Source organism: Ranitomeya imitator, chromosome 4, assembly GCF_032444005.1.
Source record: "Ranitomeya imitator isolate aRanImi1 chromosome 4, aRanImi1.pri, whole genome shotgun sequence".
NCBI lineage: Eukaryota > Metazoa > Chordata > Amphibia > Anura > Dendrobatidae > Ranitomeya > Ranitomeya imitator.
Genome location: NC_091285.1, coordinates 645,417,054 through 645,437,151, shown reverse-complemented (window position 1 = coordinate 645,437,151; position 20,098 = coordinate 645,417,054). Strand labels below are relative to the sequence as shown.

Sequence of the window (20,098 nt, the reverse complement as noted above, 5' to 3'; positions counted from 1 at the left end):
AATTGCTCAAATATTTACGCTTACCCATTTTTTCCGCTTCCAACACATTGATTTCAAGAAGTGACTATTTAGTTGCTGCCTGATATATCCCACGCCTGACAATGACAGCGTGTGTTATAACTTCTGATCACTGTCTCACTTCCAGCTCATTGGCCCAAGAGCGACTACATGGCCACTACTCGGACCACACCTTCTGAATCCATATGTTTCTCCCTAATAAAATAGTAACATAACACTCCTTCCGATGCTGTTGCAGCAGTCTTAGCACTGGCTCTCCCGGGGCTCACATGACACTGTTGTGTCACACAATCCCTGCTGCCAATCTTCACTGGATGTAATTGACATGCGGAGGAAGTAAGACAGAAGCAGCAGCCGTTCTCACTTCCTCCTGATGTAAGTGATTTATCCGAAGGAAGGGAGAGTGAAGCGGCCACTGATTGGCCACAGTGATTGTGTGACATAACACTATCACGCTATCACCGGTAGAGTTGAAACGACACCACTGGAAAGGAGTCGGCACCGGAGGGGAGTATAAGTGTTAGTATGTTAATTTGGGCAAACATACGGATTGAGAAGGGGTTATTAGGGTAGTGGACAATCCCTTTTAATAGATTACAGATCAGAGGGCGTTATATAATCAGATCTCCCGTTGCCAGGGAAATGTACTGTAATATTATAGCACATGACAGTCCACTTGATGAATGAAGTGGAGTCTCTGACCAAGGACTCCCCCCTATAACTTCCACTGGGGTATTTGGAAATCACAGTCGTTATACGACAATCCATTTTAATAGTACCGCAATGATCTACCGTATATGTACACATAGTGGTAGCGGTAAGGTATACTGCCGCCATATTGGAGGTGGGGGGTAAGGTGACACATAACGCTTGCACAGTTCCCCCTCTCCTTTGTGTGCCCTTGTCTGCAATGTATAAATCTCTCCATACAATAATGTCTTCACTCTGATCTCACTCAGTCTTTGTGTCTCATTGCAGGAAGTAATATTACGGCGATATTCACACCGAGCAGGTGAGACGGGAAAATGGGTAAAGAATCTGTGGGCAAAACAATATTTATCTTTTCAATCCAGGATTTACGCAATGAATGCGCTTTATTATAACAGGAATGTAACAGATCCACAGTGCAATGTGAGAAAATGGCCAGATATAGTGACCACCATAGTGTGCCGGCGAAATGCCGTCCACCTCCACCCTTCAATTATACACAACACATTTTGTATAGGCAAGTTTAAAGGGAACCTGAAAGCCAAAAAAAAAATGGTGTCCACCCTCAACCATAGAAGTAACCTACAGGTAAATACCAGATGAAATATATGTGGATTTCTAATTGGAATTGCGGCTACAGAGAGAAAGTGAAGTTATATTCTCCCTGCAGCCGCTTGCTTCCAGTTATTCGGGGAGGTAAAAGTGCCCAACTTTAATGTATATGGGGTCGTATAGGATTTAGAGGGGGCATTCCGTAGCAAGAAAGTGTAACTACAGATTAAAGGAGTTGTCCGGCCTCAGGGTACAAGTCTGCAGTCACTCTACGTGACTGCAGACTTGTGAATCCTCATAGCATGCACAGTGCGGGTTGTGAGGATTTTCCAGGTGCGTGACTGCAAGTATGCAATTTGCACAGATGCAGCCACGTGCTGACTAGGTGGACGTGGCCTCACTCAAGGCAAGCGTATTGAGTGAGGTATGTACACGTCTAGTCAAAATGGGGCCGGACATATCCAAAGCGACATCGGAGAATCCGCACAGTGCGCACAATGCACACTGTGAGGATTCACAAGTCTGCAGTCACATAGAGTGACTGCAGACTTGTACCCTTAGGCCAGACATTCTCTTTATTTTTTTTTTCTTTAAGCAGCAATAAAGTTATATTTTAAAGTTCTGACATTTTGCATCCATTGCTTTGGGAAGCTGAATGAAAATGAATTGCTATTTTCCCCTATTGTTCTTTTTAATAAATTAGCTTTAATTCTGATGCCCCTAGTGGCTATGTGAAAAATAGGACTATATATGTAGCTGTTACATTTTAGCTAAAACTTGGGAAATTACACTAATTCCAGTAGACAATCCCTTTAACTGGTTTAATGTTCAGAATAGTTTAACAGTATCTTCCATGTTAGAGAAAAGTGGCTGCTTTCGTCCAGAAACAGCGCCACACCTGTCTGTAGGCTAAGCATGGTATTGCGGTTTGTTTTTTTTTTAGAAGAAAGCTGCAATGTTGTTATAGTCCTGGACACTCCCTTTAAGGCTGCCGTCACACTATCAGTATTTGGTCAGTATTTTACATCAGTATTTGTAGCCAAAACCAGGAGTGGGTGATAAATACAGAAGTGGTGCATATGTTTCTATTATACTCTTCCTCTATTTATTCCACTCCTGGTTTTGGCTTACACATACTGAGGTAAAATACTGACCAAATACTGAGCGTGTGACGGCAGCCTAAGAAAATGCAGATACAATAAATCAGCAATAGCATATATCATCTAGTATAGTATGGAGTGAAAGGTGATAAAATCGTGTTTTAACATTGCAAAAATTGCCTAAAAAATTGTGCAGAATTTTGGATGATCCATTAGTGCAGAAGATTGATGCGGTTTAATAATCTTGTAATTTTTACAGCTGTCAGTGAGGATATTGATCCCTATAAAGGCTGGTTTCACACGTCAGTGGCTCCGGTATGTGAGGTGACACTTTCCTCACGTACCGGAGACACTGACTCACGTAGACACATTAAAATCAATGTGTCTCTGCACATGTCAGCGTGTTTTCACGGACCGTGTGTCCGTTTGGAAAACACGGAGACATGTCAGTGTTTGTGGGAACGCACTGATCACACGGACCCATTAAAGTCAATGGGTCTGTGTAAAACACGTACCGCACACGGATGCTGTCCGTGTGCAGTCCGTGTGCCGTGCAGGAGACAGCGCTACTGTAAGCGCTGTCCCCCCAGCTTGTGGTGCTGAAGCCCCATTCATTTATTCTCTCCAGCAGCGTTCGCTGGAGAGAAGGAATGAAAAATCTTTTTTTTTTTAACTTTTTTTGTTGTAAAAATAAAGTTCCCAGTAATCTAGCCCCTCCCACCCCCTGCCCGCCCGCTGGCATTAAAATACGCCCGCCCGCTGGCATTAAAATACTTTATATATAAATATATTTTAATGCCAGCAGGCGGGCGCACAGGGGGTGGGAGGGGGGAGATTACCGGGAACTTTATTTTTACAACAACAACAAAAAAAAAAGATTTTTCATTCCTTCTCTCCAGCGAACGCTGCTGGAGAGAAGAAATTAATTCTGGATTCAGCACCCAAAGCAGGGGACAGCGCTTAACTCTAGCGCTGTCTCCTGCACGGTGCGTGTGGTACCCAGTTGGCACACAGACAGCACACGGCTGCCGCACGTGTGCCACACTGATGTGCCACGTGAGCACACGGACACGGATAACTCCGGTACCGATTTTTCCGGTACCGGAATTATCTGTACGTGTGGGACAGGCATAACATGCGCTACCGTCAGATCCCACAATGACTATTACAAGTCACAGATAAAAGATGGCATGAAAATGAGAAATGGTTAGGATAACAAGCTAGCGTGTACTATAAAGTTTTGATCGGTGGAGGTCTGACGCTGGATCTCTCACCAATATCTTAAACAATGGAATACCCTTTTAATATTAATCTGTGGATATAAAATTGAGTGCTATGTTAGCGGTAGCATCACAGGAGGATCTAAGGGGTAACGTTTCTTCTTATGGAGAGAGACTAGCCAAGTAGCCAGGCCTGTCAGTGTAAGGAGACTTAGACACCATGCATGCTGCTCTGGGAAATTAATATGCAGATTGCCTCTTCAAAGATTGGAAGTATGAATCCTAAAAGTCAATATCTATAAGTCTCCTCACTCTGACATGCCATGCCTGGCATGTCACTCGCCACAAGGAGAATCCTTACCCCTTATATCCCAGTCCGGAGCCTCTCCCCTAGCCAAATCAGATCTCATACATTGCACTGATGAGGAGAAATACCCCAAAACACAGTGTCTGAAATTGAGATTTATCCTAAGTCATAGTGCAAGGCTCGGTAAAGAGTAAATATTGACTTTTAGGATCACTGCTTCCAGTAGGTGGCGCTAGAGTTCTAGTCTTCTCTGAAGAGGCATGTTTGCATGGTTTTATACTAATCACACCTTGTGTCCAGCAGGTGGCAGTCCTGAGCCAAAAGCAAACAAATCTAGTAGACGGACTACAGAGGAGCCGCAGGTAAGTGCTCCAGACGTTGTTAGTAGGTATCAGTGTTTTACCACACGTTTTTTTTAGCATGATTATTTCAAATTGTAGCCAAAAAAATAAATAAAAATAAAATGCAAAGACAGAATTTGTGAATAAGTAGAGACGATTTTGCCATTGCCGTTATGGGCATAGAATTCACTGCGATATCGTTAAGACATTTTTAATAACGACCTCAGATTCTGAAGTCACTTTTTTTTTTTTACTTGCATTGCGACAATAACAAAACCTTTGATTCCTAAGGCTGGGGTGTTGTAGCCAAGCTTAATGAGAGAAGCGCCAGAGTAAAATGGGGCCACTCCTTGAGGCGCGCACCTGCCGAGCGCCACTAGGGGGCAGCGGGCACTTGTATCCTACTTTACACCATTTGTCTGGCCTGCGTGCCGATATCTCATCCTGTCTGAACTCTTGGCGTCAAAATGCAGAAAGCCGCACAATTTTAATCAACATTGATTTGTGCTAAACAATTTTGACATTTCAGGCAGTTTTGCTCCCAAAATTTGGTGAAAATACCTTGACGAACTTGGGCGGTGAATGCACAGGCTGTAGAATCATAACTTTTCCACTTTATACTTTCAGGATCTATCCCCAATTTCGAAAGCTGTGGTAAAGTTTGACTTTGTGGCCGAGTCAGAAAAGTGAGTGAGTATGACTTTATTTCTATTTATTTTCTCAAAACTATTTTCGTGTGAAATGTGTATATGGTTACTATGAACGTGTTATGTCAGGCTTTTATACCTTTGCAGGTCACTTTTATATACTTTTCTTTGAATGTTTGGTAATCTCAACTTTTTTCATAATCTGGCACCTAATGTGTGTTGGTACTGGGTGGGTACAGAGGGGGTCCTCTTTTGGAGAACTTTGAGAAAAGCTGGAGACATTTTCCTACATTTTAGGGGGTTGTCTATTGGTGGGCATCCCCTTTTGCATACCTTTAAAAAAAAAAAAGTATATTTGCCATCCTGTATGGACTTTGCTCAACTGCCCATAGCAAACCTGTGACATTGTGTATGCCAGGTGAGAGCTGCTGCCCATCGGTGGTCAGTGATGGTCTGCAGCCGTCACGATTCCATCCACTATCAGTGGGGTTGATGGAGATACTGTAGGTGGGCACACGGCTTGGTTATCTCCGTTAGTCCCACAGACTTTAAATGGAGTGGTAAGATGCCTGTGTGACCACTCCTCCATTCAGTTTGGGTTTCTGACCTCCGGAGTAGTGATCGGTTTACATCCCAGCAATGGTGCCCTCAGGATCATACATATATCACCTATCCTGTACAGCTAAATTACTAAAACATATAATGGTGCCAGTGTAAGGAGACTTATAGGCCGTGCAATGCTCCTCTGGGAATTTAAATATCCAAATAGTCTCTTCAGAAGAAAGAGGACGTTATCTGTGGTGCTGCTTATTGGATGTAGCAAACCTAAAATTCAATAATGCAAAAGTTCCTCCTTAGACCTACAGTCCGAAACCTGTCACCTAGACAAATGAGATCTCTCGCTTTGCACTGAAGAGGGGCAACACCCCAAAACACGTGTCCGCAAATGAAGTTTGTGGTTTGGCTTCTTCTCCTAACTCATGTGGCAAGGTTCGATAAAGGGTAGATATTGACTTTTAGGATTGCTACTTCCAATCGGTGGCACCATAAATAAAGTCCTCCTACTGAAGAGGCTATTTGCATATTTAAAACAGCCCAAACCCTTATCCTATAACTAGTGGTGTTTCATTTTTGGAGTCTACCTAGACCCAGATCAGCTTTCCAGAGAAGGTGACCTAAGATGAATGGGTGTTCTTAAAAGTGGACAATCCCTTTAAGGAAGCAAAATAGAGTGAATATCAAGCTCCACTCTGGATTATTATCTACCAAGCCTATGAAATGTGGCAAAATACAGATTATTTTCTATACATTTATTCCGTAGAGAGATTTCCTTGCAGCGTGGGACCACGGTCAATATCCTGAAGAAAATAGATGAGCACTGGCTGCTGGGAGAACAAGATGGAAGGAGAGGCATTTTCCCGCAGAGCTACGTTAGGGTCAGTACTTATCTAGTTATAGTGATGTGATCTCAACTAATAATCACGGAATAATTCATAGCAATCATCTCCCAACATCGATGCTTTGTCACTGATCAACTTATAATGACTGTTATCTGTGATCAACAGATTATGTCTGATCAACTTATAATGATCATTGCCACAATCAACTGATCATGTCTGACCCAATGGTTCATTATTACCCATAATTAAAATGATGGTCCCTATTACTAAGTCATAATAAATAATTAATTCTGATCATTGAACGACTGATAATGAATGATCACCTGCTATTAGTCAATGCTCCATGTCCGAGAATAACTGACAATAACTGAACTAATGTAAATAATCATCAGAAATTAATACAAATGCGTCACGTGACCAACCGCCAATAACTAGCCAACTGATGATGATCATGCAATCTTCAGAGGAACCGGTCATGTTGGAAACGGTGAGATCTGCAGACCGGATGTTATAGAGCAGGAGGAGCTGATCAGACTGATAGACATTTTAGTGGGAAAAGTTTCCATAAAACTTTGATTTTATTCATCGAAATCCCTGGTGACTGTGTGCTTATGAGTCCAGTGGGCGGTCCTATGCATTGTCTGTTATCTGTCAGTCACTAGTAGGACCGCCCACTGGACTCAATGACTGCATACAATGATTTCAATGAATAAAGTACCTATAAACCTATGCATCATTCTGCTCAGCTTCTTCTCTCAGATCAGATTGGTTGTACAATGTGACGGGTTCCCTTTACTTATCGACTCATAATGTCTATTACCCATTTCCAAATGATAATGACTGATCTGTTCATAACCATCACGTCCTCTCGTCAGCACATAATCACTACTCAGCCGGCGCTCATCACATACTGTGAGCAGCTCATGATCATGTCTCAGCATCAACTGGTGGTGTCTGATCTACTCCTTATAGTCATGTCTTCTGATCAACTTGTGATGCCTGATTAACTCCTCATGATCGTGTGTTCACATCAACTACTGATGCCTGATTAACGCCTTACGATCTTGTCTTCTGATCAACTTGTGATGCCTGATCAACTCATTATGGTCATGTCTTCTGATTAACTCATGATCTTGTCTTCTGATCAACTAGTGATGCCTGATTTACTACTTAGTCATGTCCTCTGATCAACTTGTGATGCCTGATTAACTCCTTATGATTGTGTCCTCCTATCAACTTCTGATGCCTTATTAACTCCTTACGATCGAGTCTTCTGATCAACTAGTAAAGCCTGATTAACTACTTACTATTGTGTCTTCTGCTCAACTTGTGATGCCTGATTAACTCCTCCTGGTCGTATCTTCTGATCAACTACTGATCCCTGATTTACTACTCACAATCATGTTTTCTGATCAACTTGTGATGCCTGATTAACTCCTTATGATCTTGTCTTCTGATCGACTAGTAATGCCTGATTAACTCCTTACTATTGTCTTCTGATCAACTTGTGATGCCTGATTAACTCCTTATGATCTTGTCTTCTGATCGACTAGTAATGCCTGATTAACTCCTTACTATTGTGTCTTCTGATCGACTAGTAATGCCTGATTAACTCCTTACTATTGTCTTCTGATCGACTAGTAATGCCTGATTAACTCCTTACTATTGTCTTCTGATCAACTTGTGATGCCTGATTAACTCCTCATGATCGTGTCTTCTGATCAACTACTGATGCCTGATTTACTACTTACGATCATGTCCTTTGATCAACTAGTAATGCCTGATTAACTCCTTGCGATCGTATCATCTGATCAACTTGTGATGCCTGATTAATTCATACAGCTCTTCTTCGATCGTGAGCTAATTATTTTATATTAATTATGACTTTAGTTAAACACATAATGCCGACCAATCTTGTTCGATCGTCCTAATATATTATTCATTGTTTCTTTGCCCCCAGGTTCTAACCCCCGGTGAGCCGGAACCACTGGACACACCGCAGCTCTCAGGAATTGCCCTTTATGATTTCAAGGCGGATTCTGAAAGAGAGTTACCTCTCCGTAAAGTAAGGGACGGCCCCTGTGTTTTTAGAATTCCTCTACCTCTCATTCCTACTTGTGCAAACAAACAAAGGAAACCATGGCAGCCAGAATGTAATCGTAAGCCACGTCCATCATGGACCGATTGTGCTCCATTTATGTGCTGACATTTTCTTCTATTACATTTAGAATATTTGGATGATTTTAATTGTCTTTTTACAAGAGAGCGCGGAAATACTTTGTCTTTATAAGTTATCAACATGGAATGATGGAGACTCAATTATCTAGGAAAGGAGCATTCCACGTCATTACTGTTGGATACCTCCCCACCATGGGGCAGGGTGGGCACCCGGGGATGACAGGCCACCTCCTCTTCTACTGATTCCGTTACGTGGCACCATACCTGGTACTGCTATGGGACTGATGTGGCTGTGAAAGACTTGTCTGCTAATATTCCCCATAAACCCCAAATCTGAAGCCTATTTTCATAACACTCTGCCACTCCCCTTTTATTCCTCCTGGAAATGTAGGAATACATTGAAATCTGGAATTTCCAGATACGCAGTACACACTACAAGCAAGCCAGTGCTGTCAATCACCAGTAAGGGAGGCGGGGCTTAGAACAATGTACTGGGCATTTGGCCACACCCAGAGTGCACAAAGACCCTAATTAGCATATTTGATTAAACTTCAGTTTCTGCAGCTATTATATCACTAAAGACGCGGATATAGCACATGTGTGACCCGTCCAGCTGCACACCAGCGAGCGCTGCAGGCAAAGCTGCCTTCCAAGAACAATGGGGCAGATTTATTAATCCTGGCTAATATTTCATCAGTGTAAACTCAGACCAGACAGTTTTAAAATGGCTAAAAATTTATTACATCGGCTCACACTGGATGACAAATTTGGGGAATCTTTGGACTTTTTTTGTACAACCTCACATAGCCTGTTGTTTGCCTTACTTGGCGCTAATAATTTATATCAAAATTTGGGCCTAATTATGGCACAAAAAGTGTCTAAAACAATAAATGTAGTGCAAGGAGTTTACACAACGTCTTGATGCAAAAAGGGCAGACGTCTACGGCTTCTGAATTCCCCATATACCAGGTGCTCGGCTCGGCTGAGCAGTCACATGTTTTCCATTGGGAGAGAAGAGAAAGTCTCTGCCATATATACTCTGGTAGTGACTTATCTCCACTAAAAACAAAATTATCTGACGTCAAAATTCCTTTATGTCCAATGCTGGGTGCTCGGCTCGGCTCAGCGGTCATGTGTTTTCCATTGGTGAGAGAGGAGAAAGCCGCTGCCAGACATACTCTGGCAGTGGCTTTTCTCCCCTGAAAACAAAACTATCTGACATCAAAATTCCAACATGTCCAATACTCACCTTCCGTGACAGCATCTGTTGGGAAAGAGTCAGGGGGTGCCATACACTTTAGATGGTTGGCCAGTCCCGCAGAAATCGGTGGGTTCGGCCAACTTTCATCTAATGGGGGGCCACTGGATGACATCTTTTCATGGATCTAATGAATTTAATGGCTGAGAATTACTATGAGAGGGCAATGGGCTCATATACATATATATATTCTTGCACGAAGGCCTGTGGGCAATGCCTAGTACCAGGGGCAGATGTATATAGGTCTCGCATGACCCCATGTGCAGCCTCTCTGTGTGACATATTTATGTGCTTATTACTGAGAAATAGCCGGTTATAAACTCATCTCATGATGCTGGTGTGAAATTGACAGAAGTGCTGTTGCCATAGGCGTGTAAACATGAATTATACATCGGTTTCATCACTAAGGAGGATGACAGTGAAAACATGACACGTCAACTCAACCTTACGGAAACATTCCTGGGCCCGGGGTGGGACAGAGGACAATGGGACGGAAAGATGCCGGCCGTTATAAAAGCTAGAAGTACAGAGGTAGTGATGTAAAATGATGTACAATGAAGAAACAAGTGACATAGTACATTTCTCTCATATCACAAATATGCCTGCAATTTCTGTTTCCACTCAGCTCTCCCAGTCTGCTGAATAGCAAACCTGTCCTTATAGCCACAAATATAGAAGTAGGAGAAAACTCATGGAATAATTCATATTAAGCAGATACTGGGAAAGCTGTGTGACAATCTATGTGTGAGCTATAATGCCATATTGGTTGTCTCTTATCTATAGCCAGCCCCTGAATGTACAAACTGTCCATATAACCAATAATATATCAGTAGATGATGTAAGTATTCATAATAAGGCAGACTTATTATGCTAAAAGCTTGGGAAAGATGGGTGACAAACCTTACTGGAACGGTATCATATTGGTTGTAATCCACCTTTACAATTCACTTGAATGGTAAATCTGCCTGTACATCCAGCAATAAAGAAGTAGAGGATGTATAAATTCACAATTCGGGAGATTTCTTATGCGAGAAACTGGGAAAGCTGGGTGACACTGTGAAAGCTGGATGACACTGTGAAAGCTGGATCAGAATGTGAAAGCTGGGTGACACTGTGAAAGCTGGATGACACTGTGAAAGCTGGATCAGAATGTGAAAGCTGGGTGACCCTGTGAAAGCTGGATCCATACTGTGAAAGCTGGGTGACCCTGTGAAAGCTGGATCCATACTGTGAAAGCTGGGTGACCCTGTGAAAGCTGGATCCATACTGTGAAAGCTGGGTGACACTGTGAAAGCTAGTTGACACTGTAAAGGCTTGGCGACACTGAAAGCTGGATGATACCATGAAGGTTGGGTGACATTATGAAAGCTGGATCAGAATGTGAAAGCTGGTTGACCCTGTGAAAGCTGGATCCATATTGTGAAAGCTGGGTGACACTGAAAGCTGGGCGACACTGTGAAAGCTGGGCGACACTGTGAAAGCTGAATCAGACTGTGAAGGCTGGGTGATACTGTGAAAGCTAGGTGACACTGTGAAAGTTAGATCAGATTGTGAAAGCTGGTTGACCCTGTGAAAGCTGGATGATATTGTGAAAGCTGGGTGACAATGAAAGCTAGTTGACACAATGAAAGCTAGGTGACACTGTGAAAGCTAGGTGACACTGTGAAAGCTAGGTGACACTGTGAAAGCTGGATGACACTGTTAAAGCTGGGTGACAATCCTTGTGGGAGCCATAATGATTTCTCCCATTTTTCCCAGTAGCATTAATGTTACATCAACAATATATAGCTGGAACATATATATATTGATAATTAGGTATATTGGAACTATAATGGAAGCCATATTGGTTGTCCCCATCTTTCAGTTTCCTAACTAGCGAATCTGCCTGTCGATTTATGATTCTAAACACTGGGCAACCTTTGTGGGAACTGTATCCATATTTTGGTTGTCCTTCTCTTCCAGACTCATGAATAGCCGATCTGTCCATATATCCGGACATACTGAAGTAGAGGATGTAATAAGGCAGATTTGCTGACATAATAACTTGGAAAGCTGGGTGACATTCCTTACAGGAGCTAAGATGTTCTCCATATTGATTGTCTTCCATGTTTTCTACATTCCTGATTGACAAGCATCGCTCATTATTTAATAGAAGACCCCATGTTCTCGTATCACGGCGTTACACGACATGTAGATTGTCACCCAGCTTTCCCAGCATCTGACATACCTGAGAAGATCTGGATACAATGTTACCTGCGTACAGAGAGTTGTATGTGTTTGCATACGTCTTGTCAGCCCATCCCTGCTCTGTAACATGAGGACGTCCTTGAGGAATTCCATTCCGGATACTTTGTGCTATTAGACAAGCAGTGAAATTCGGGGATGACGTCCGCTACCTGTGTAGCTTCTTACAAAGCCGCTCGTTCCCTGTATGTGACTCATTTTGACAAACAGATCAGAGTTTTATTCTATTTAATACCGCGATATTCAGGATATTTACTTGTAGCTATTTTAGGAGGAGGTTACCTTTGGAAGTCTTGGACTGTGTGCCCACTAGTAAAATGCAGAAATGATAGCGCCTTATCACCTGCCAATGGAGCGGACTATGCACTTTGCTGTCCGACACCCAACACCACCGCCATCACCTGTCAGCAGGTCCCGTGGAACAGTACAGCGCCATACACTGTGTAGTGGCCATTCTTGGCACTGCAACTCACTTCCCATTGAAGTGAATGTGATCTGGGCTGCAGTACCTAATAATGACCACTACACGGTGTATGGAGACGTGTTATCCTGACTATATATTGTGTACACCTGGGACCTACTTACAGCTGATCACTAGCGGTGCCACTTCCTAGAAATTCATCACTTTTTCTACAGGAAAAATAATATATCTTGGTACCGTGTTAGCCAGTGGATAGAAATATTTAGAATTGAGAGTCCAACCACTGAGGACTCTCAATTCTAAATATTTCACTTTTTCTAAGAATGGGTAATCAATGTAAAAGCCCTGGATAACTCCTTTAAAGCGGTTCTTCAGGACTTTAAGACATAAGACAGGCCTTCAATGTTTAATCGGTAAGAATCATACTTTCAAAACCCTGACAACCAGCACAGTGATGGGATGGCGGTGTCGGAGTATTCAGCTGCAGGCTTATTCTGTGGAGGCACTGTGTAAGAGTATACGGTTAACAGCTGCACTCACGAGAGATATTTCAAGGTATACAGTTTTATTCTTCTGCACAATAGTTCATCACAGTGGCAAAAAAAATTCTTTCAAGCGATTTCCTCAACGTTTCGACTCTAGTCCGGGTCTTTCTCCAAAAAAAAAAACGGAGCATGCTCAGTTAAGAAAACAGCATCCGTCACCGGATTCTATCATTTGACGGATCCGGCGCCCATAGGCTTCCATTCTAGCAAACGACAGACGGCGACGGATGCCGTTTTTTTTAACTTGAGCATGTTCCGTTTTTTTGGGATCCAATTAGCTGGATCAGCTAGTCAGATCCGGTGAAAAAAACGGATCAGTCGCATCAGTTTTTCACATTCCGTCAATCCAATGGATTGTGACTAATGGCAAAAAACTGATGTGTGAAAGGGCCTAAGACTTGTGTGTAATCTATGAGAAATGTGCCGAAAGACGTGTTGTATATGTGGTTTATCACCGGGAGAACAATGTGATCAGCAGTCCGAAATCAGACATCTTTCCTGACCATCACTTGGCCGCTGCCCCCATACCATTACCGTAAGCCGAACACGTCAATATCGGCGGGTACGGCCTACATTAGCTCTCTCATCTGTTCTGTGGACAGAAGGAGGTGATTCTCCCACCTGGATGGGACCACCCTTGTGTGCGGCAGATTTACGTAAACCCTGCTCACATTCAGCCCAAAACGTTCAAGATTATATCCAACAAACTGAGGAAATGTCGGCAAATTGGGGGCCGTTGTCCACGAGGTCAGAACACCCGATTACCAGAAACTCTCGGGAGAACAGTCTTAGGCTTTCGTTCTCGATTTTTTACCTCTCGGCCTAGCAGTGAGATATTAAAAAAGAGTTTTCCCATTTTTTTAAATTGAAAAATGTTTTTTTTTTTTCCTCCTGTGTAATGCTACCTAATCTTCAGCGTGACTAATACCAGTAGCAGTAGAGGAAAGGCACGTTTGTAGCTTTTATTACCTCTCTGCGCACTGGGCTTATGATATAATACTGGGATGGATCTATGTTGTTTTGTGAGTTTCGCTCTCGGTTTCTGTCTGGGGTGGGGAGTGCCTCTGCTATAGGGGACAGCGGCGAAACGCTGAGGCGAGATCTGAGAAAGATATTTGTTATCTCACGTGAAACTTCTGTGTTTACCGAGTCTCATCACAATCTGAACATTGCACCTATGATCACCTCACATGTACCAGGCCGTCCCATCGACGTGATAATGGTTGATCTTCTCCCTCCAAAAATACAGCAGGATTTACCTGAACCCTACACTCCCTGTAAAGCTTTTTTATATGAAGCGTCCTATACCGGAGAATTAGGATGTTCTGGACCTAGCGGGTCACAAGTTGCGGGGTCTGGCCCCACGGGGCTAGTTATGGCCTGCCGGGATCGGGACTGTTCTTGGTCAATGCAAGGGATAACACTTTTTGAGAGTAACATGAAGTAGTGACGATCCCCGGTCGGTGTCAGATTGTTACAGAGTATGACCACCTTTTTTTTATAACCAACATTTTACAGCATACATATAGAAATAAAGGCCAAATAATAATAAAGTTACAGCATGTATTATAGCCGAGAGCTGCATTCACTATTTTGTAGTCTTCAGAGCTGAAATCTCCCCATTATTCCTTGATAGCTCAATGTCTACATAGAGTTGCTTTAATGATCAGCCTTCTGAAACTCTCACTGCACGGAAATCATAGGAAAACGTCGCTCTGCCAGACCTTGACTGCAAGCTTGTTGACTGTTTCCACTAACAATCAGCAAAATTAAGGCGTAATTGTCGTTCTTCCATAAATTAATAGCACACGTGAAACTTTCTCTGTGTAATATATAGAGAAATCTGCTTCTTTCTCAGCATGGGCTGATCATTCAGTGTCAAAATTCTCAACTCACAGGAAAAATCTGTCCTCGGTGAAGACAGGCCTTCCCATTACTAAGATCGGAGATGACACTTGGTGCCTATAAAGTTCTATAGAGAACCGTCAGTTTGGGTTCAGGAGAACTTGCAGCAAATGTCGGCCTTTCTAACATTTTTAGGTTTTTATTTTGTTCTTTCCATGTATTTATATGTGCGTTTTGTCACTGTTAATATAACTGTGTATACAGATATGTCGTCTGTGTGTCAGCCGGTGTGTCATGGTGCTGTCTCTGCCTCAGGGCCAGCGTGTTCTTATTAATCGAAGGGTTGGTGGCAATTGGTTTGAAGGGCGAGTTGAAGGCTCCAGGCGACTTGGCCTCTTTCCTGCAAGTTATGTGCAGGTCAAAGATGCGCAGGCCAGGAAGGCGGACACCCTACCAAAGCGGGCAGCTGATACTAACTCTGTAGAGAAGGTCAGTACTAACATTTGTTCCTGGCATTTCAGGTGATGGAAGAGGACACTGCACAGTCAATTAATGAAACATTCAGTTTTCCTTGCAGATTCATGTTAATCATGATCTATAATCTCTTTCATGACCCTAAGTGGTCAACACCGTGAAACTACAATCTACAAAATCTGGTGCTCTCTGCCCTGAAGACAGGACATGAGTGTATTCAGGGGACAGGACATGTAGAGCAGTGAGTCCACGTGTCCTGTCCCCTGACTACACGCTTTGTACCTTGTCTCCTGCATCTGCCCTACCACCCCCCCGTCTCTGCTCTGCCTACTCTGTCCCCGCATGATGTGTCCTCTGCGCTACATGTTTCATCTCCGGACTGTGTTTTACATGTTCTACCTCTTTGTCTCCTTACTCTTCTCTATATGATGTGTTCCTTTATTTTTCTCTAAAAGCTCTGTCCTGCCTCTGCTCGATATGGTCTGTCCTCTTACTCTGCTGTATGTGCTTTGTTCCGTCTCCGCTCTACATGCTCTGTCCCCTTACTTTGCTCTACATTCTCTGTTCTGTCTCTGTTTTATATGCTGTCCCCTTACCCTGCTCTACATGCTTTGTCCCCTTACCCTGCTCTATATGCTCTGTCCCCTCACCCTGCTCTACATGCTCTGTCCCCTCACCCTGCTCTATATGCTCTGTCCCCTCACCCTGCTCTACATACTTTGTCCCCTTACCCTGCTCTACATGCTCTGTCCCCTTACCCTGCTCTATATGCTTTGTCCCCTTACCCTGCTCTATATGCTTTGTCCCCTCACCCTGCTCTACATGCTTTGTCCCCTTACCCTGCTCTACATGCTCTGTCCCCTTACCCTGCTCTACATGCTTTGTCCCCTTACCCTGCTCTACATGCTCTGTCCCCTTACCCTGCTCTATATGCTTTGTCCCCTTACCCTGCTCTACATGCTCTGTCCCCTCACCCTGCTCTACATGCTCTGTCCCCTTACCCTGATCTATATGCTTTGTCCCCTTACCCTGCTCTATATGCTTTGTCCCCTTACTCTGCTCTATATGCTTTGTCCCCTTACCCTGTTCTACATGCTCTGTCCCCTCACCCTGTTCTACATGCTCTGTCCCCTTACCCTGCTCTACATGCTCTGTCCCCTTACCCTGCTCTACATGCTCTGTCCCCTTACCCTGCTCTATATGCTGTGTCCCCTTACTCTGCTCTATATGCTTTGTCCCCTTACCCTGCTCTATATGCTCTGTCCCCTCACCCTGTTCTACATGCTCTGTCCCCTTACCCTGCTCTACATGCTCTGTCCCCTTACCCTGCTCTATATGCTTTGTCCCCTTACCCTGCTCTACATGCTCTGTCCCCTTACCCTGCTCTACATGCTCTGTCCCCTTACCCTGCTCTATATGCTTTGTCCCCTTACCCTGCTCTATATGCTTTGTCCCCTTACCCTGCTCTACATGCTTTGTCCACTTACCCTGCTCTACATGCTCTGTCCCCTTACCCTGCTCTACATGCTTTGTCCCCTTACCCTGCTCTATATGCTTTGTCCCCTTACCCTGCTCTATATGCTCTGTCCCCTCACCCTGTTCTACATGCTTTGTCCCCTTACCCTGCTCTACATGCTCTGTCCCCTTACCCTGCTCTATATGCTTTGTCCCCTTACCCTGCTCTATATGCTTTGTCCCCTTACCCTGCTCTACATGCTTTGTCCACTTACCCTGCTCTACATGCTCTGTCCCCTTACCCTGCTCTATATGCTTTGTCCCCTTACCCTGCTCTACATGCTCTGTCCCCTTACCCTGCTCTACATGCTCTGCTTACTATGCTCTACAATCTCTGTTCTGTCTCTATTTTATATGCTCTGTCCCCTTACAATGCTCTACATGCTCTGTACCCTTACACTGCTCTACATGCTCTGTCCCCTTACCCTGCTCTATGTGCTCTGTCCCCTTACCCTGTTCTACATGCTTTGTCCCCTTACCCTGCTCTATGTGCTCTGTCCCCTTACCCTGCTCTACATGCTCTCTCCCCTTACCCTGCTCTACATGCTCTGTCCCCTCACCCTGCTCTACATGCTCTGTCTGCTTACTATGCTCTACAATCTCTGTTCTGTCTCTATTTTATATGCTCTGTCCCCTTACACTGCTCTACATGCTCTGTCCCCTTACCCTGCTCTATGTGCTCTGTCCCCTTACCCTGTTCTACATGCTTTGTCCCCTTACCCTGCTCTATGTGCTCTGTCCCCTTACCCTGCTCTACATGCTCTCTCCCCTTACCCTGCTCTACATGCTCTGTCCCCTCACCCTGCTCTACATGCTCTGTCTGCTTACTATGCTCTACAATCTCTGTTCTGTCTCTATTTTATATGCTCTGTCCCCTTACACTGCTCTACATGCTCTGTCCCCTTACCCTGCTCTATGTGCTCTGTCCCCTTACCCTGTTCTACATGCTTTGTCCCCTTACCCTGCTCTACATGCTCTGTTCCCTCACCCTGCTCTACATGCTCTCTCCCCTTACCCTGCTCTACATGCTCTGTCCCCTTACCCTGCTCTACATGCTCTCTCCCCTTACCCTGCTCTACATGCTCTGTCCCCTCACCCTGCTCTACATGCTCTGTCTGCTTACTATGCTCTACAATCTCTGTTCTGTTTCTATTTTATATGCTCTGTCCCCTTACTCTCCTTCACATACTGTTTCCTGACTCTTCACATTCAGGGTTATGACTTTACTATCATTAACACAGAGTTGTCTCCTTCAAACCTTGTTCTTTGACCTGTATGTTCCATTTTTTACTTCTGTTTTCTTATAACCCCAGACCTTGTTTCACTACAAGCATTGTTCACTCACATTTTATGATCTGATATGTGACAGTCCTCCATGTTTTATTGCCTCTCTACTTCCTTTCTGTAATTGTTTTCAGTCCAAGTCCTTTATATTCCCTTTATTTGCAGGTGTCTAGTGTTCTAACTCTCAAAGAAAGACCATGTACAGTGAAGGCCCCTGCATTCAGCCGGCTTCAGGAGCTACGCGGGACCTTGTAAGTTCTGCATGGAATTGGGTTCTGAAGTGTGGATGGAACGGTCACCTTATGACGTAAAAAGCATTGTCAGATCACATCTGGAGCAAGGTTGTGTTTTATTAATGATTCTTCCCGTGTGTACGGTGAATAATATCTCCTCATCAGTTTCTATAAAGCCTCCCATACACATTAGACTAATGTAGACATGTTCAGCCAACAGTCTGAGTGTGGGAGCCCAGGAAAATTTATTGTTGGGGAAAGTGTCAATCTCGTGTGTCCAATTTTGAACTGCCGATCATAATGTCTTCCGGAGATAAGCCACCATCAGACATTGCAGTCGGCCGCTCTCATGTATGTTGGGGCCGACAGTTATATGTTGGGGCCCAGTTACTAATTTTGGCATTGGGACCCAACAGCTTCGTGTTACACTAATTAGTTGCTTTCTGCAAGTCTAAGTGGCTAAAATAGTGAACACCACCTGAAAAGTGACAAAAATGGATGTGTAAGTCCCGCTCCTGTCCCAACAGAGTACCCCACAAAACGGATGGTAAAGCTATCTTTTAGGGCAGGTTTACATAATCCCTACCCCATTTTGGTCTGTGTAACTAAATGATGGGGCATTGAAAGAGAATGAAGGTTTTTCTTACTTTCAGGTACCGAGTATTATTTAATTACTCCCCGAAAAACTCAGATGAGCTACAGCTGAATGCTGGGGACATGGTGACCGTGACGCAACATTGTGAGGATGGATGGTATGTAGGTAAGTAAGCCTGCGCCGTAGGTAATGCGGTATCTGTATTGTGTGATCCATCTCGCTCCTCTCTGTACCTCACAGGTGTCTGCTGGAGGACAGAAAAATTTGGAACCTTCCCTGGAAATTTTGTCACTCCGTATGAGGCCACGTAGACCGAATCTCCACCAATGAACTATTCGAAGATGGTAATGTCAACCACTCGGCTCAGCATGAATATAATGCTGTTTGTCGGGAAGTGATGGACAGAACCGAGTGATTATCAGCAGAGACGGAGCGGAGGAATACATGGACTTATGCCATTCTTACAGTCTCACTGGCGCCAACATGTGCCACTGTCCAATTATATAACATCAATCCTGATTCACGTCGTCTTAATCTTATGGTTCCTGATCTACAAGTTCCTATAGTCTTGTGTTACTTCCCGCATCTGATATGTAAATAAGAGTATGTAATCTCCTACTCGTCTTCATTGCTTCTCGGGACAAACCTCAACGCTGCCAAGTCTGGTGCCCATGATCTCCACCTTCTTCTAACACAGATGACACCAACTGGCAATATTTTCTGCAACGAAAAACCAGGTTTCAATTTCTTCCACTCTTAAACCTACCAGATCCTAATCCTAAACCTACCAGATCCTAATCCTACCAGATCCTAATCCTAAACCTACCTGATCCTAATTCTAAAACTACCAGATACTAATCCTAAAACTACCAGTTGCTGGTGGTGTCATATTTGTTGCTCTTGACACACATTAAGACCAGTGCTACTAGCTGATGTTTCTTTTCATTAGAGGTTTTAGGAGTTAAAGGGGTTGACCAGTTTAGAAAAAAACAAAACAAAGCCATTTTGATATACACTATTAGGCTATGTGCCCACGTTGCAAAATAGAAGCAGATTTTGCACTCCCTTGCCAAGGAAAATGCTTGCGGATTTTAATGCGTTTTTGTCTCGTTTTTCATGCGTTTTTGTCTCGTTTTTCATGCGTTTTTTTTCCAGGCGTTTTCCTATACAACTGTATGGCGGCGGAATCGCCATGATTCTGCAAAATTAATGA

The 20,098-nt window shown here is 43.7% G+C and overlaps 1 protein-coding gene across 15 annotated transcripts in view; it reads left to right on the top strand.

The window, feature by feature from the left end:
• The window catches only part of SORBS3 (sorbin and SH3 domain containing 3), a 54,359-nt gene extending 34,856 nt beyond the window's left edge, over positions 1-19,503 (top strand). For 7 of the 15 annotated variants that reach the window (XM_069766972.1, XM_069766968.1, XM_069766973.1 and 4 more), the window contains 9 exons: positions 997-1,030; positions 4,206-4,267; positions 4,874-4,932; positions 6,215-6,329; positions 8,254-8,358; positions 15,100-15,273; positions 18,223-18,308; positions 18,944-19,050; positions 19,126-19,342. In XM_069766972.1, the coding sequence (XP_069623073.1) occupies positions 997-1,030; positions 4,206-4,267; positions 4,874-4,932; positions 6,215-6,329; positions 8,254-8,358; positions 15,100-15,273; positions 18,223-18,308; positions 18,944-19,050; positions 19,126-19,196 (813 nt within the window). In that variant the 3' untranslated portion in view covers positions 19,197-19,342. Of the gene's footprint in view, positions 1-996; positions 1,031-4,205; positions 4,268-4,873; positions 4,933-6,214; positions 6,330-8,253; positions 8,359-15,099; positions 15,274-18,222; positions 18,309-18,943; positions 19,051-19,125 lie in introns of all 15 variants that reach the window. The other 8 variants (XM_069766970.1, XM_069766974.1, XM_069766971.1 and 5 more) reach the window with 3 other exon arrangements.
• The last annotated feature ends 595 nt before the right edge of the window (positions 19,504-20,098 follow it).